Below are 16,225 nucleotides of genomic sequence, written 5' to 3' on the forward strand. Positions count from 1 at the left end.
CGAGGTCAAGCCTGGTCTACAGAGTGAGTTCTAGGACAGCCAGGACTGTTACACAGATAAACCTCGTCTCAAAACAAAACACCACAAGGGAGAACCAAGTCATGCCTTTGGAGTTTGACGGAGGCAGACAAGATGTTGGTTGTCATCTAGCCTCTGGGGGCATGGGTATCTGCCCTCTGAAAGTGCCCAAGCATTCTGCTGTTCCTCAGACATAGTCCTCCAACCGTGGTCAGCTGAACACGGGCTCCAGCTTCACAAAGTGAAACATTAACTCGTTTCCTTCTGTTATGGATTGTGGCAGGTCTGGTGTGAGGATGAAGTCCAGTCACTCCTGGAGAAGAGTATGGGCTGGGCTATTTCCTGTGTGGATAGGCAGGGCAGGGCAGGGCCTAGATTGGGTGTGTCTGGGGAGTAAGGCTCAGGGTTCACCCTTGGCAAATGTTTAGCCAGAAATACCTTTGCTAGTCTCTTTACAATGTCCTTCTTTGGGGAAGCAAGTCTCAGTGGTGCTTTGGAAAGGCTCCAAGGACACAGTTGTCGCACCCTCAGGCCTTTTCGGTGGAGGGACAGTTGCCTATTTTTAATAAATTCTCATCTCTCAGAGGCTACTTAAGAGCAAAGACACCAGATCTTTATTTTATTTTATTTTATTTTGAGACAGGATCTATGTAGCCCTGGCTATACCTGAACTAAAGGTTATGTAGACCAGGCTGGCCTCGAATTCAGAGAGCAGCCTGCCTTTAACTCCTGAGTGCTGGAATTAAAGGCACGTGCCACCATGTGCAGCTCTTTCTCTTTATTTCCTCATCTCCTAGAGTGTGGTCCTTAGTCACAGCCTTTTCCTGATGCTGACTGACTGGCACTTGTCCTTCTTATATGGAGAGGACCAGGGAAGGGATATGAGAAACAGGGAAATCTGGGGAAGGACATTCAGCATATCACCTCGAGACATTTGTCTCAGAACTGCTTTGATTCAGCAAAGAACACCCAGAACAGGACATTGAACATTTCACATTACACCACTGTCCTGTCTAGGTTTTACTGTCAACTTGACACAGTCAAGAGTCAGCTGGGGCAGGAGTTTCGACTGAGGGACTGCCTAGATTATGTCTAGATCAGATTGGCCTGTAAAGTCCTTCCTCCCCACGATGATTTTGCCACGATGGTTAGCATATCAACAGGAAGCAAACTCAAACAATACTTCCTGTAAACACAGAGAAAGTGACAATACTATAGAGTCACACATTTAGATGTAAGGGTGATTTTAAAACAACGGAAGGGGCTGGAGCAATGATTCAGCAGTTAAGACCCCTTGTTGTTCTTCCTGAGGATCAAGGTTCGATCCCAGCAACCACATAGTGGCTCATCACAACTGTCTGTAAATCCAGTTCCAGGGGATACAATGCCCTCTTTTGAACTCCTTGGGCGTCAAGCACGGATGCAGTACACAAACACACAAGCAACACACTCACACACATAAGACAAAATAAAAAAGCTTTATCCCCCCTCCCCAAATAAACAGCCTACTTTCCATAGACCTCAGATCTTGATTTGTACATTGATGCCATGGACTCACCTCCCCCTTTCCTGAAAAAAAAAATCAATAGTATTTTAATAAATCTAACATTACAGAAAGTACTTTCATTGTTGTTTATTGAGAGAGAGAGAGAAAGAGAGAGAGAACTTTATACAATTTGGAATGGGTAAAAAGAGATGCTCTGTCAAGAGCGCAGCCTCCGTTTTATATTATTACAGTTACTATCTTAAAAGATAATGTAAACAAAAATGTGGATAAATTAACCCCAAACAAAAAGCAATAAAATCAGACAACAAAGAACACACGAATCAGCACATCAGCTATTACAAACCACTGTACAGAGGGATGGAACGGCTCAAATGCAAAGTCCTAATTGATTCGGTACCGCATGAGCAGAACTGAGGGGCAATGACACGGAGCTGACGCGGGAGCCCGAGAGCAAGCTGTCCGGAAACCTCTGCATCACCACCCTCTTGTTCTCCACCTGCAGTCCTGGCTGGCTCAGCAGGTGGCCCAGGCTGCACACAGGGACACCACCATCAACATACATCCCAGAGGCTCCCCCTGCTCATGTGGGACACAGGTGGCAAGAAAGGAAGAATCTTCGTACAGTAAAGGGAAAAAAATCTTGGTGTTGGTGTCACTTTTGAACTTAATAAGGACTGAGTTCGTAGACTTTACATAACTCAGTTCTGGGTAGCTGGTTTCTTCCCCATTGACCTTGGTGACATGACATTCCCCTGAGTTTGGTTAATGAAAGCAAGCAAACAGAGAGTGGCTAAGAAACATAAAACAAGGTCAAAACACTATATTTTGTCTTTTGTATTTCCTGGTAAAAGAGCCAATGACACTGAAGAAACCGATGTTCCACTCCAATAACGTGTTTGCAATGTGACTCCCTTTACTTGTGAAGTTAAGGCACCAGGTTAAGCAAAGGTGGAAGGTCCGATGAGCATCATGGAATAATCAGGCTCCAGGTACACCGTGTACTGCACAGTGGCCAGCAGGAAGAGCGCAGAGATCCAGGGTTAGCTGAAGGGTCCTGCAGGCTTCAAGTGGGTCAGACTACACTAGACTATAAGGCACTCCTACAGGGAAAGGAGACAGTGGGAAGGAAGAGCCCTAAATCTGGGCCAGTGATGAGGATGAAGGGGCAAGGGAGTTAAGAGAGAGGACAGGGCTGGTCTGCAGCTTTCCATGGCCAGCTAGAGGGACCCAACTGTGGAAAAGCTGCGGTAGGTATCTTATTCGACTGGCCTGGCAAATAACTGGCTTCACTAAGGGGCTTCCTAAAAAGATGAGCAGTCAGTGGCCTCTTCCCTCAGAGAGGGACCAGCAGAGTGGCCCATGTCCCACTCGCCAGTGCTCCCTAGCATACCGGGGCCGACTTTACAAAGCCAGGGCTCCATCACGCTCTGACACGTGTGGTCAGGCTAGGAGATAGTCCATGCTTCCCTTTGATTCTTACCGCGTTTTACAGTGGTGTGGAGTTTTTATCTCAGCCCTGCACCCCCTCAAACATACCAGGAAGAAATTCTTGAGGCAGAGAGTTTGGAATCCAAAGAAAGGACACAACAATCTCTAGGAAGAGACTGCTGGGTGCTGAGTCCTAGCCGTCAAGACCCCTGACCCTGTGACAGAGAACAGCATGGGTTAGGTTTGCCGAGGGGGTTCTTCAACGTAGTAACCTGGGGTCAGGCAAGTGGGAAGGTGCAGAGAGGTGGCCCAAACTCCTAATGCTCACCATCAACAAGTCGGTGCCAAGGAGAGGATAAGGAGGAAGGTCAGCGGCTCCAGCCATGCCAAGGCTGAAATTCCCTGTCGTCTGAAATTCCCGACTTCTCCATGTTATTTCTGAAGGTGAAAAGTCGTGTAGAAAACTCCCCAAATAAAACTGCACACATCTCCATTTACCAAATAAATACATAAATAAAACAAAATAAAGTCTGTGCTGGAACCAGGCAGTATTCCAACAAAGGATCAAAGATTAGTTCTTAGTCTAGCAATTTCAGCAAAGCCGGGGAGGTGACAGCGAGGGCTGCTCTGCAGGGTCAGAGGGCAGGGCTCCCCCTGGAATGAGCAGCAGAACGTGTCTCTGCTTCCTTGATGGCAGCGGTCCTTGTAGTTGGTGTTCAGGACGTGTGGCATCACTGTGATCCTGCTCTGATAGGGAGTTTGTGTCTGGTGTTTCTGGCCCACGGACAGAGAATCAACTGGCTGGGCTGGAAGCCAAGCCTCCGTAAGGAGGTGCAGAAAGAAACCCATGGGTGCTCACATTCAGGGTGCAGCAAGCAGCGACAGAGGCCAGACCTCACCAGAGGGTGCACTGCTTCTTAGCCACAGTGACGGCGGGACAGAGAAACCTTTGTTTAGGGGCAGCTGAGGGGCACCACAACACTGGGCTACCTCAGGACTGGACTAGAACCTGCAAACCCAAGGCACTGCAGTCACATTCTCTTTTTTGGTGGAGGCCTATTACAGAAGAAGTAAGAAGTGGTCACCTCTCACCTCATCAAATGTGAAGACTCCCAAAAGATGGTCCTTATTCAGCACGGAAAGTTCAGGGGAAGCAGAGTTTACATGGTTTTCACATAAAGCTGCTTTCAACTTTGGGAACAGGCAGCACTGGAAAGAACTCCACTCCCATCGCAACGGACTGCCTCTGGAGCTCTCTGGCCTTCCTGCTGCAGTGCAAACACAGGTCTATTTTGGGAACTGGCTTCTTGACGGTGGGGTTGGGTGCCAACACTTCCCCCAGGCTGGATGGTGTCACACGAGTTTCTGGCATGAGCAGGAGGGAATTCTTGTGCTACACCAGGGAATGGGCTGTTTAGTGAAAAGCAGTTCCCCGGACTCCACTGCCAGCTCCGGGAGATTAATGGGCCATTTTCCATTATGCTTTAGTTGTACGATATTTGCCGAGATGAGAAAAGGAGGCGGGACTCCACAGGCTCGCTTTTCTTTCGGTGGTTTCTGAGCAGGAGAACAATTACCTAACACTGCACCAAGTAATTTGTTAGGCCTGAAAACAGTAAGGGCCTTCATGCACTCTATGGCATTCGGGGCTGAAAATAGCAATTTTGAATTTTCATGGTAGACCCAACTCCTAAGTTGGCTCCACTGTGTCCTATCAGATTTTGGTGGTGGTGGCAGAGATGGTTGTTATGGACCAGGCTATCAGGGATGTACATGAGAGAGAAAACAGAAGTGGTAGCGACATGGCTTAGTTCTAGATGGCTAAAGACAACTGTTTATCTATTTCCCCTTCAAAAAGTAAGCAAAAAGCAATGTCCAGGGTTAGGTTCTAGGAGCTCCCAAGGTCGGCTCACACAGCAGGGCCTGCTAAGGGGACAGGGGGGACAACTCAGGTGTCTTGAGCAGGGATTCAGATTTTACCCTTGACTTGAAGCAGGTCTGACCTTGGGCACCTGTGATTTCTGTACACAGGGCAAACCTGTCTCTCTCTCTCTCTCTCTCTCTCTCTCTCTCTCTCTCTCTCTCTCTCTCTGTGTGTGTGTGTGTGTACGTACGGGGTGACTGTGCTCTTCAGGCCGCCATGCTCAGTGTGCTGGGAACAGCCTCCCTGACAGTCGGAATCACAGATACATTAATTACAGCAGGGCCAAAGACTAAGCTGCAGTGACAGGGCTTTGGGGTGGAGAGAGAAGGCGCTGTGCCGCGGGAGCACATCTGTTTCAGAATAAGCAGGTCTATAACTCTCCTGTGAAGGAGCATGCTCTGCTCTCTTCTTCGAGGCTGGAAATATAAATACTGTATTTCACGAAGGGGAGGAAGAAGGGAGAGACTCAAATTTGTTTGCCTATTTGCCAAGTGTTGCAGACTTTCTGCCCTTGTCTTTCCATGCAACAATCTCTACCACTCCAGCTGAGGGTGTCGACCTTTCCCAGAGTGTCTGGTAAACAAGGCCCTGGTCTTTTACCAACTTTCAGGCCTTGGTTATAGCTTCCAGGTAGCCAGGAAATAAATGCATGTGTAGCAATGAACTTTGTGGTCTGGGGCCAGAGGTAATGGTGTGCGCTGAGAGCTGCTCACCCTTAGCTGCACAAGTCAGCCAACTGTCCCCTAGTGCACATCAAAGAGCTGGTGCATGCAGGGAGCAACATGGAGATGCGATGGACACATACTTTATGAGCCAATGTTCCCCCAGATCTGAATAACAGTGAAAATCCGAAAGACGGACGGAAGCGTGGGCAGCATCAGTTCAACAGGAAAGACACACAAACAAATTTCGTCCTGTGTTAAGGCAGCAGGAATGCTGGCCATCGGGTCCCAGTGCCATTCTACCAGCCATCTTGGTCACAGTGACAACTACATAGGTTCTTACAAAGGGCTATCAAGGGGACTGCTCCAAAGAGCATAGGGATTCATTTCTCATTCTTATAATATTTACTTGTGTTACTGTAAGGTGGCAACTATATATATGTATATATCTACTTATTTTAATAATATTAAATTCATGAATTCTATTTATGTTTGGTATTTTCTTAATAATTTATGTTGGTATTTTTCAAGTTATTATTTAATAATTGTATAATTTTTAATTTTAAATAATTTTTAAAATAACTAAAAACAAGTAAAGCAGAGCAGGTATGGTAGTACACACCTGCAATCCCAGTACTGGGAGGATGAGGCAGTAGGATCACAGGTTTGAGGCCAGCCCAGGGATATATATATAGCAAGACCCTGTCATAAAATATGCCCTCATCCCAAACAAACAAAACACCCAGAATACAAAAGCAAGAGTCACTTCATGGACTGATTAGGAATCAAAAGTGCTGTGACGGACAGTGAGCAATAAAACCTTTGAAATGTCAGGTGGGCACCGCCTATGGAGGACTCCAGGAAAGGAAACATCAGGTCCCCCAAGAGGCATGTGGCATATGCTACCTAGCAGTCTATGCACTGATATGCTTGAGGACGATCCTAGGATATTTCTTCTTGGCCAGCACTATGAAAAAATAACAAACGTCCTCCATGCCATGCCTGGAAATCTGTTCTTAGGAGACCCGTGCACACTCTGCAGTACCATCAGGCAGATGCTGGGCTCCGTACCAGCAGGCAGCAGGCGGACACGCAGTGACTGGCGCCGAGGTCTCGTGTAGTCATGTTCAGGGATTAGCTTCAGACCCAGGGTGGCTCTGCTCCTCAGGCTTCCTGCTGCAGGGAGGGACCTGCTGGGTTTCTGCTTCATGGCTCTGCTTCACTGCTCCCATCTCTGCCAAGGACTCTGGCGCCTTGGGAGGAGGATCCGCAAGTATTCTCGTGTTTCGGAGATTTCCTTGCGAAGCAGATGACAATGATCTCTACCTCAGCTTCCCCAGCAAAGGCTGAAATTGAGTAAGAACCCAAAGCTGTGCTGTGGGAGGCGCTTCCTCTGATGCCTGTGCAGCACAGGGTTTGGGCTGCAGAGCAGTGTGGGACCCACAGGTGCCGGGAGCAAGCAGCTGCATTTCATGGCTAAGTATAACTCAGCTATCTGGTACGAGTTCAGCCACAGGGTCTCTGTGGACTTTCTGGACAATGGGTTACACAAAGCATACGTACAGGACGTATAGGTGTGTATATAATATAAATAAATAACTTATATATCTACATCTAGCTGAAGAGGGAACAGCCTCATCTGCATGGGCAAGAGTGGCCCTTGGGTGGCTGTGGTGTGTGCAGCCTGGCCTGCAGTCAGGTGTTCTGGTAGCACAGCTCGAACATGGTGCACGCCTCCTCCAGGCTCTCGTCCACATTCAGCTGCCGCCAGAAGGACTTCTGCTTCTTCTGCAGCTCCCGGCGGACACACCGTGGGCAGGGGACCGACTTTTCTTTGCACTCGGAATGGAAGACAGCTCCACAGCTTTCACACCTGCAAAGACCAAACATGGAGATGTCAACAAGACAGCAGAGCACAAGAGCCTTGGAGACCTCTGTCTGCTCCTCTGGACACCTCTCTCCCTGGGAGGAGGCGGAACTGAGAGACTCAGCTGCATCTGTTTCAAAAGTCTCAGTGCTGAAGTTTCACTAGTGACAGTTCTCTTGTGATCAGAGCCAGCTTCATGAGACACTGGCGTGGGTGAAGGGGAGTCAACACTGACCCAGTGACTCTGATAACAGCGACAACGGCAGCAGCAGAGGCTGTGTGCGCCAGTTTCCTGTCCACAAAGAAAGGAGAGCAGAATCTCTAGGGTGAATGACAGGAGGCAGAAGCCCTCGGCGGGCCTTGGCAGTCCTGCACTGCACGTGAGGGCACAGCTTTCTTCTCCAGCCCTCTTAACTCCTGACACTGTGTGATAGTTTGGGAAGGTCCAATGGCACATTTTCATTCTCTGAATGATGTCCTGTGCACTCTTTAAAATTAGGAAAACCCTTGGGGGCTGGTGAGATGGCTCAGTGGTTAAGAGCACTGACTGCTCCTCCAGAGGACCTGGGTTCAATTCCCAGCACCCACATGGCAGCTCACAGCTGTCTGTAAATCCAGTTCAAGAGAATCTGACATCATTATATCAATGTGCATGAAATAAAGTTAAATAAAGTTTAAAAAATTAGGAAAACCCTCCCACCTCTCTAGGTCTACTTGTGTGACCTAACTGTGAACAAGGAAGAGTGAAGAACTGGGAAAGCAAACATTTTCTCACCACCAGGGCAGACCTGGCAGCTTACGGAGAGGAGACAGCATTCCCAGCGGATGACTAGCGGCTTGTCTGTCTGCTGGAGTCTGCACAGGAGGCTGCCTTCGCAGCCTGTTCTCACTGGGAAGCTCTCAGTGGTGACTAATGACCTTGGCTGCTGCAGCCAATGACCTGCTCGTGTGTGTGTGTGTGTGTGTGTGTGTGTGTGTGTGTGTGTGCACGCATGCGCTATGCAGGAGCTCTGAAAGGAGACTTTCTCTTTACCCTGGCAGCCCAGGGAACTGCATCCCTGGACCGGTGTCATCAGGGCTCACCCTGGGCCTGCTCTGGGGTAGGAGTCTCAGGACACCATTCCCTAACGTGCTGATGTTTCTCTTCTTGTGCCACCGTGCAGGGCTCAGTGGCCTGTCCCAAGGAGGAATTAGGAGGGGGTCTAGTAAAGAGCTAACCAGAGGGTTCCTACCCCACAGCAGTACTTTCTCCCAGCTCAGCTCTCCCATTTGAGGGGACAGTGGCCACTAGAATAACAGATGAAGAACTGCAAATTGCTTCTCTATCCCCAACTTGTGTCCCCTGGAGTTCCCATAAAGAAGTTCAAGCCCCCAAGGTGACTCCTATTAGTGACAGAGTATTTGCGTAGTACTAGGAAACTAATTAAGGTAAGGGTGTATCTCTGGTTCAAAATTGGCGGAGTGTCCTTCACACAAGAAGCAGAGCTTCTCAACATCTTAATCCCTGTGCACTATGTGAAGCCATCAGGGAAAACCTTCATCAAAACCAATCCTGCTAGGACCCTGCTCTGCAGCTCCCAGCTCCCAGAGCTGTGAGAAACACATCTCTGAGCCACCCAGTCTGAGGTGCAGTGTACACAGCTAGATGATGCCCTGGAGCCAGTGACCTCACCTGGAGAGCGCCAGTCTTCACTGGCTTAGCACAGATAACATGAGCAGCCAGCACCCCAGGATGCTGCAGGCCTGAATGAGATCATGGGTAAAGTGTCCAGCAGTTCCTGGCAAAGGATAAGCTTGTGCCCCTCAGGCATCTCTGTGAGGCCTCTCTGCAGTCTGGCTTCCCTGTGTGGCCTGGGTATCTGCATCAAGCCCTTATTTCACAGAGCAGAAAACTAAGCTTCCCAAAGGGCTAGTGGTCATCACAGAGAGCTGGAGATACAGTTGTTACTAGAACCCAGAGCTACTGGCGCCAGCCAATGTTCCCACTGGTGGCCACCCACACCGTGGGCTCCAGCAGGGATGCAGTTTTAAGGCAGGGTGCCAGTGTCAAGTTGCTAAAGTCTCTGTAGCAGAGCTATCCTAGGTGGATGGTTACTTTCTCATAAGTCAGTTCCTTCTTTTCTAGTATGGCTGACCATGCCATCTTCCTAGTCATTTGGTTGCTGTGAGACTACAATGAACAAATACAGGTAGAAAGACCCTGCATACTGAAGTGAGGTCCGTTACAGGTGACCCTGTACACAGCTGGGTCACCTCTGCTCTCCCTCTCCCTACCCCTCCACTCCTGTCAGTCAGGATGAAGGGCTGAGTCAGGTCTCCTAGAGCCTCTCTCTGGGCTAACTGTGCTCTAGTGGCAGGGGTTTTGTCCCTACTGGGTCACACCTCGGTAAGTTCCTACCATTTAATGACACTAATGGTAGCTTTATCAAATAAATTTCCTCCAGACCTGGTCGTGGATTTATCCGCCTAGGGGCGTGGCTCTAAGGCAGTGACTGATAAGGAGAAAACACCTTGTTCCCCAGTGCCACTCCCTTATCTCTGCTGATACCAGGCGTGCAGTGAGAGAAGAGATTGAGTCTTATCAGATATCTCTGGTGGAAAAAAAAAAGAAAGCCACCCACAGAGTGATGAGGAGTGCACCTGCTTGGCTGAGCCAAAGGTCAATAACTGAAAAAAGTATGAGATAAAGAAATTAATGAGTTCAAAACAGAACCAAGTCTTATTTTCTAACAATTTGTAACATGGAGGTATTTTTCAACTGTGGTATGAATTCATCAATCAATGACATTCCCAAATTCAGACAGTCGGTTAGCTTCTGCCCACCATGCTCCCTGCTTTTCACTATAGAGAATAATGGCAGGCCAGGTATGAGGTGCACACCTTTACTCCTAGCTCTTAGGAGGCAGAGGCAGGCGGATCTCTGAGTTCAAGACCAGCCTGGTTAATGTAGGGAATTCCAGGCCAGCTAGCATTACACAGAGAGACCCTATCTCGAACAAACAAACAAACAAAAGGAAAGAAGAACTGGACCTTGCAATACAGGTGTGAAATGCAGGGCAAGGGAAGTACTTGCAGGTGCAGCGGACAGCTCAGTCTTCTTTGGGAACTTGGAAAGATGCTTGGCTGCAGGTGTTAACTGTTCCTTGACTATTTTAAATGTGACTCAGGAGCTGGGAGGATGGCTCAATAGGCCAAGCACGTGCAACCTTTCCTCCTATGCGGAGGACCAGCGTTGATTTCTAGCCCCCATATGGCAGCACATTTCTGGAATCCCAGGGGAGGCAGAGACTCGAAGATCCTAAGCTCACACCCAGGCCAGGCAGTCGAGACAAACTGGTGAGTACTAGACCACAGTGAGAGATGGTGTCTCAAAAACCAAAGTTGATGACAGCTGAGGAATGATCCCTGAGGTTGACCTCTGACCCTTACATGTACTATGTACACATGTGAACCTTCACAGACACTCACCTCTCCACATAAAGTAAAGAGATAAGACAATTCAGCCTGCCCAACTTTTCAGGAGTTGTCTCTATACAGGCAAATCTATCACCGCAATCACTGCTTACCGAAAGCTGCAACAGGTGGCGAAAAGGAAAGTCCCACATCGGACGGAGTTTGGTCTTCAGGTCTGAGTCCCCTTGCCAAGCAGCGAGACGCACAGAATGCACTGCAGGCAGCTTGCTGCTGACCAAAGGCACAGTGGACTTCCCGTTTCTTTTTTTGTAGGTGCATCCACTGCTGCAGTAATCTAGGAACCTCAACCTCAGTGCCACTGACATTTTGGGTGGGATTTTCTTTGGTGCAAGGGACTATTCTGTCACGGTATGATGCTTAGTAGCACCCCTGGCTTCAGAGTACCTTTCCCCAACCACTGAGCTGTGACAAGAAGCAATATCTCCAGATGCTCACAAATATCTGTGGGGGTCAAAATAACACCTACTGAAAACCACTGACTTAATTATCTGGAGACAAAATCACATAAGGGCGCCCAGTGCGTTAAAAAGCACCCCTCCCACCTGCTGACTTACACTCTTGCCAATCAACAAGATCCAGCTCAGTGCTCTTACACATGCCATTCTCAAAACAATTCATCTTCAACAAAGCATGGGATAAAAATACCTGAACAAACAAGTATTAACTATCTTGTTCTTTTTGAAGTTATTTAGAATATCATTTACGAAGTCAAGGGGTTTGGACATAGGTCAGTGGTAGACAACATGTCCAACAAGACCCTAGGTTTGTTCCTCAGCACTGGGAAAGAGACCGGTCAAGGGCCAGATGTAGTACAATCTCAGCATTCAGGGAGTCAAGAAGGGTGTGAAATTGAGACTATTTCCAAAAGTAAAATCAGTCTTGATATCAACACCCATGGTGTTGTTGTTGAGTGACACTGTGCGTCACTCAGTAACTCAACTTTTTACCACCTCACAGTGGCTTTTCAACTCTACCCCAGAGCCATTCTGGTTGGCCGGCTCTCATTGCATTTATTAGTTTTTTGGATCAGATTCTCTGGGCAATTTCTCTGTGGCCTTCCTATACCTTCATGCTCTACCCAGACCACCTGGCAAATCAAAGGCATTTTTTTGCATGTACTTTATAAAATAAGATAAAGTAGATTGCTTTTGTGAACTGTGAAGCTGCTTCAGCACCTTCTACTGTGAAAGCAGCAGAGCTGCATGAGGCCCCTACCGCAGAGGTGAGAACATTAGTGGAGTAAGGGACCTGATTTCTCAGGCCAGCTTGGTGCTCATATCACAGGACACTGGGGAAGTTACTTTGCCTTTGAGCCTTATTTTCTAGAACTTGGGTTAAATGATACCTAAAGTGTCTTCTACCCACACACGTGGGGATGGGTAGGAGAAGTTATTCTGGGGACCTGGACTCCCCCCAACTATGCTCTGCTCCAAGGTCTGTGGGGAGTGAGGGTCAAGGAGCACTGGCTGCTTCCTCTCCAGAAAGTCTCAAACTGAAAAGCCAAATGAAATGGACAGCAAGGACCGTGTTAGATTCCTTCTAATTCCACTTAGTCGTATTAGTTAAGCTATAAGATACTATGAGAATCCCAGCTAAATTCTTCAAAGAGCTTGAAAAGAACAGTACTCAACTTCATATGGGAAAGCAAAAAACCCAGGATAGCTAAAACAACTCTGTGCAATAAAAGAACTTCTGGAGACATCACAGTCCCTGACTTCAAACTCTACTACTGAGCTACAGTACTGAAAACAGCCTGGTATTGGCATAAGAACAGACAGGAGGACCAATGGAACCGAACAGAAGACCTGGATATCAATCCACACATCTTTGAACACCTTATCTTTGATAAAGAAGCAAAAACTACCAAGTGAAAAAAAGAAAGCATATTTAACAAGTGGTGCTGGCATAACTGTATATCAACATGTAGAAGAATGAAAATAGACCCATATCTATCACCATGCACAAAACTCAAGTCCAAATGGATCAAAGACCTCAACATAAAGTCAGCTACACTGAACCTTATAGAAGAGAAAGTGGGAAATACACTTGAACGTATTGGCACAAGGAACCTCTTCCTAAATATAACCCCAGCAGCATAGACACTGAGAGAAACAATTAATAAATGGAACCTTCTGAAACTGAAAAGCTTCTGTAAGGCAAAGGACATGGTCAACAAGACAAAACGACAGCCTACAGAATGGGAAAAGATCTTCACTAACCCCACATCAGACAGAGGTCTGATCTCCAAAATATACAAAGAACTCAAGAAATTGAACACTAAAAGATCACATAATAATAAAAAAAAAATGGAGTACAGACCTAAACAGAGAACTCTCAACAGAGGAATCTAAAATGGCTGAAAGTCACTTAAGGAAATGTTCAGCATCCTTAGTCATCAGAGAAATGCAAATCAAAGCAACTCTGTTACTTTTACGCCTGTAAAAATGGCCAAGAACAAAAACACTGGTGACAACTTATGCTGGAGAGGTTGTGGGGAAAAGGGAACACTTCTGCATTGCTGGTGGGCATGCAAGCTGGTACAACCCCTTTGGATGTCAGGGTGGCGATTTCCCAGAAAATTAGGAAACAACCTTCCTCAAAACCCAACAATACCACTTTTGGGTATATGTCCAAAGGATGCCCAATTGTGCCACAAGGACATGTGCTCAACTATGTTCATAGCAGCTTTGTTTGTCATAGCCAGAACCTGGAAACAATCTAAATGCCCCTCGACCAAAGAATGGATAAGGAAAATGTGGTACATTTACACAATGGAGTACTACACAGCAGAAAAAAAAATAATGACAACTTGAATTTTGCAGGAAAATGGATGGAGCTAGCAAACATTATTTTGAGTGAGGTAACCCAAACACAGAAAGACAATTATCACATGTACTCACTCATAGGTGGTTTTTAAACATAAAGCAAAGAAAACCAGCCCACAAATCACAATCCTAGAGAACCTAGACAACAATGAGGACACTAAGAGAGACTTACACAGATATAATCTACATGAGAAGTACAAAGTAGAAAAAGATTTCCTGAGTAAATTGGGAACATGGAGACCTTGGGGGAAGGTTGAAGGGGGGAGGGTACAGGCAGGGAGAGGAGCAGAGAAAAATGTAGAGCTCAATAAATATCAATAAAAAATGTATAAAAAAGATACGATGAGATAGTGTAGTTTCAGAGCTGCACTGTGGTGACCTGTGCAGGGCAGGGGGACCAGCTCTGGGCACAGCACAATTGATGGGAATAGGAAGGCAACTGGAGATCTGCTCTAGAAAACATCACTAATTATCTGTGTGCACCCTTCTTTGGGAGAGGTGTAGGGGTACCCACTATTTGGGGGCAATAAAAGTTATGCTTTGCTCTGTAGGAAGTATTCCTTGGAATAAAACTACACATTTTATAAACAGTTTTGACCTAAAAATTCTTATTAACCTATGGCAAGTAAGGGAGACATTCATAATCTAGAGATCTAAGTCTATCACCACAGATGCAATAGATATGTTTTATTACGGCTACTGACTCCAAGAACCAGGACCTGTTACAAACTAGCTGAGCTACATCCATGCAAGGGGAAGGCTTACTTCTCAGATCTTATGGCAAAGAAGCAAGAATTCCTGGCTGCAGACAGTTTCCTGTTCTGGAATGCTGATGATGTGAGACCGATTCGAGACAGGTCTGATGGCTTCATTTGCCCCCTCCAGACTCAAACTGCACACAGGGAGGTCGCAGGAAACTGTAGGGACACTGCCCACGGAGAGCACTGTAACGCTTCTGCTCATTCCTCTCAGGTTTTCCTCCTGCTGTATTTTTACTTTTGGCTCAGGCAATGGCCTCGGATATTTCATTTGGATTAAAATTCAGGCTCCAGTTTGTTGGCCCTATGACAAGCAAAGGATGGGCCTTTAGAACAGTATAGAGCTTTGGTTGATTTCCACTCTGCACAGCCATGAGGAACAGGGTGAGCAGCAGAAATAAGCAATCACTGTGAGCATACGAGCGTGGTTTTGGTTATGGCTGCTATGTAAGGTGCCCTGTACGGTCTCATGCTATCACTGGCCTTTCCAGTAAAGCAAGATTACTTAAATCTTTTAGCTGAGTGAGGTAGTTATTGAAGCCTGCTCATTTTAATGTTTTGGCTTGCTGTTTTCTTCTGTTACTGAGTATATAAATGAAAAAAAAAAAAACCAAAGACCCTATAATTTCCTTAAATAGGAAATTGACCTGTGTTATGTATGAGTAGGCCTGTATTTTTGTATATGTACACACTTTATGCACCTATACACATGCATGTTTCTCAGTTAAAATACACAGAATCTGTTATTAAAGGTCCTAAGGTAAAAATGAATGAAAAAAAGTATAACAAATAAGAAGACTTATTAGGGTCACTCTTTAGGGGAAGTAGAAAGATTAACAAGAAATTGACAAACAATTTTAACCTAATTAAGAAACTGATTATGAATGGGTTCTGACAAATGGGGCAAGGCAAGCGACAAAGTGGTGACGTAGGCAGTGTCTCCAGGTGACCAGAAATCTGAGAGTCCAAAGGCCCCTCTATTTTGTCAGCGGGACCATGAGGAGAACAAGAGATGTGGACATCTTGTTTAGTGGAGCATTTGACTACAACACATTGTGATTCCCACCTACTCACCCCAAGCCTTCCTCTTAATATTTAAAATAGGCAACATCTACTTGGCCCTGTGTGTACTGTGTGGTACGGTGGTAGTGTGTGTGTGTGTGTGTGTGTGTGTGTGTGTGTGTGTGTTTGTACACACATAAATTAGCTTTTTAATGCGTAAATAATTGTGCTTGGAGTTAAGCATCATTTGTTTTCCTATGCTTATGACGCCTGCCTGTCAGCAGATAGAATACAAACACTAACTGGTGGCTTTTGTGGCCCCAAGCTTTGGACTTGATTCTGGTCTTGTGACTGAATTCTGGCCTTCCTCCAGTTAGCAGTCACAGAGTCCTTCAGGTTAGTCAACACACACCTCAACTCTTGGGAAGACAATTGGCATGTCCTGTAATGATGTTTTTATCTGTCCTCTAAGCCTGAGTTAATTAAGGAAGAGCTTTCCCTGATTGCAACCCATAAAGCTTTAGGCTTTCTTTGGTCCTAGACTTCTGAGTCTGTCAGCTAAGCTTGGCTAATACCTATTACAAAAGCTTTACTTACAATCTGGATTCAAAATAGAATGCAAACAAGGGTTAATTAATTCATTTGTTAATTTTGCTACCCTACTGGGGACATTAACTGACCATCATCCCTTGTGTAAATGCTCAGTAAGCCCTTCCTGCTAACCTGTGGCCCAGGAGAGGAGTCAGCCACACTCAGGCTG

The 16,225-nt window shown here is 46.5% G+C and overlaps 1 protein-coding gene across 3 annotated transcripts in view; it reads right to left on the minus strand.

The window, feature by feature from the left end:
• Nucleotides 1–1,636: 1,636 nt before the first annotated feature.
• Plekhm3 (pleckstrin homology domain containing M3) overlaps nt 1,637–16,225 on the minus strand; it is a 163,717-nt gene continuing 149,128 nt past the window's right edge. For all 3 annotated transcript variants that reach the window (XM_048458960.3, XM_048458959.3, XM_085698975.2), the window contains one exon: nt 1,637–7,412. In XM_048458960.3, coding sequence (XP_048314917.1) covers nt 7,235–7,412 — 178 coding nt within the window. In that variant the 3' untranslated portion in view covers nt 1,637–7,234. The remainder of the gene's footprint in view (nt 7,413–16,225) is intronic.

Source organism: Myodes glareolus, chromosome 1 (genome assembly GCF_982192425.1).
Source record: "Myodes glareolus chromosome 1, mMyoGla1.1, whole genome shotgun sequence".
NCBI classification, from domain to species: Eukaryota; Metazoa; Chordata; class Mammalia; order Rodentia; family Cricetidae; genus Myodes; species Myodes glareolus.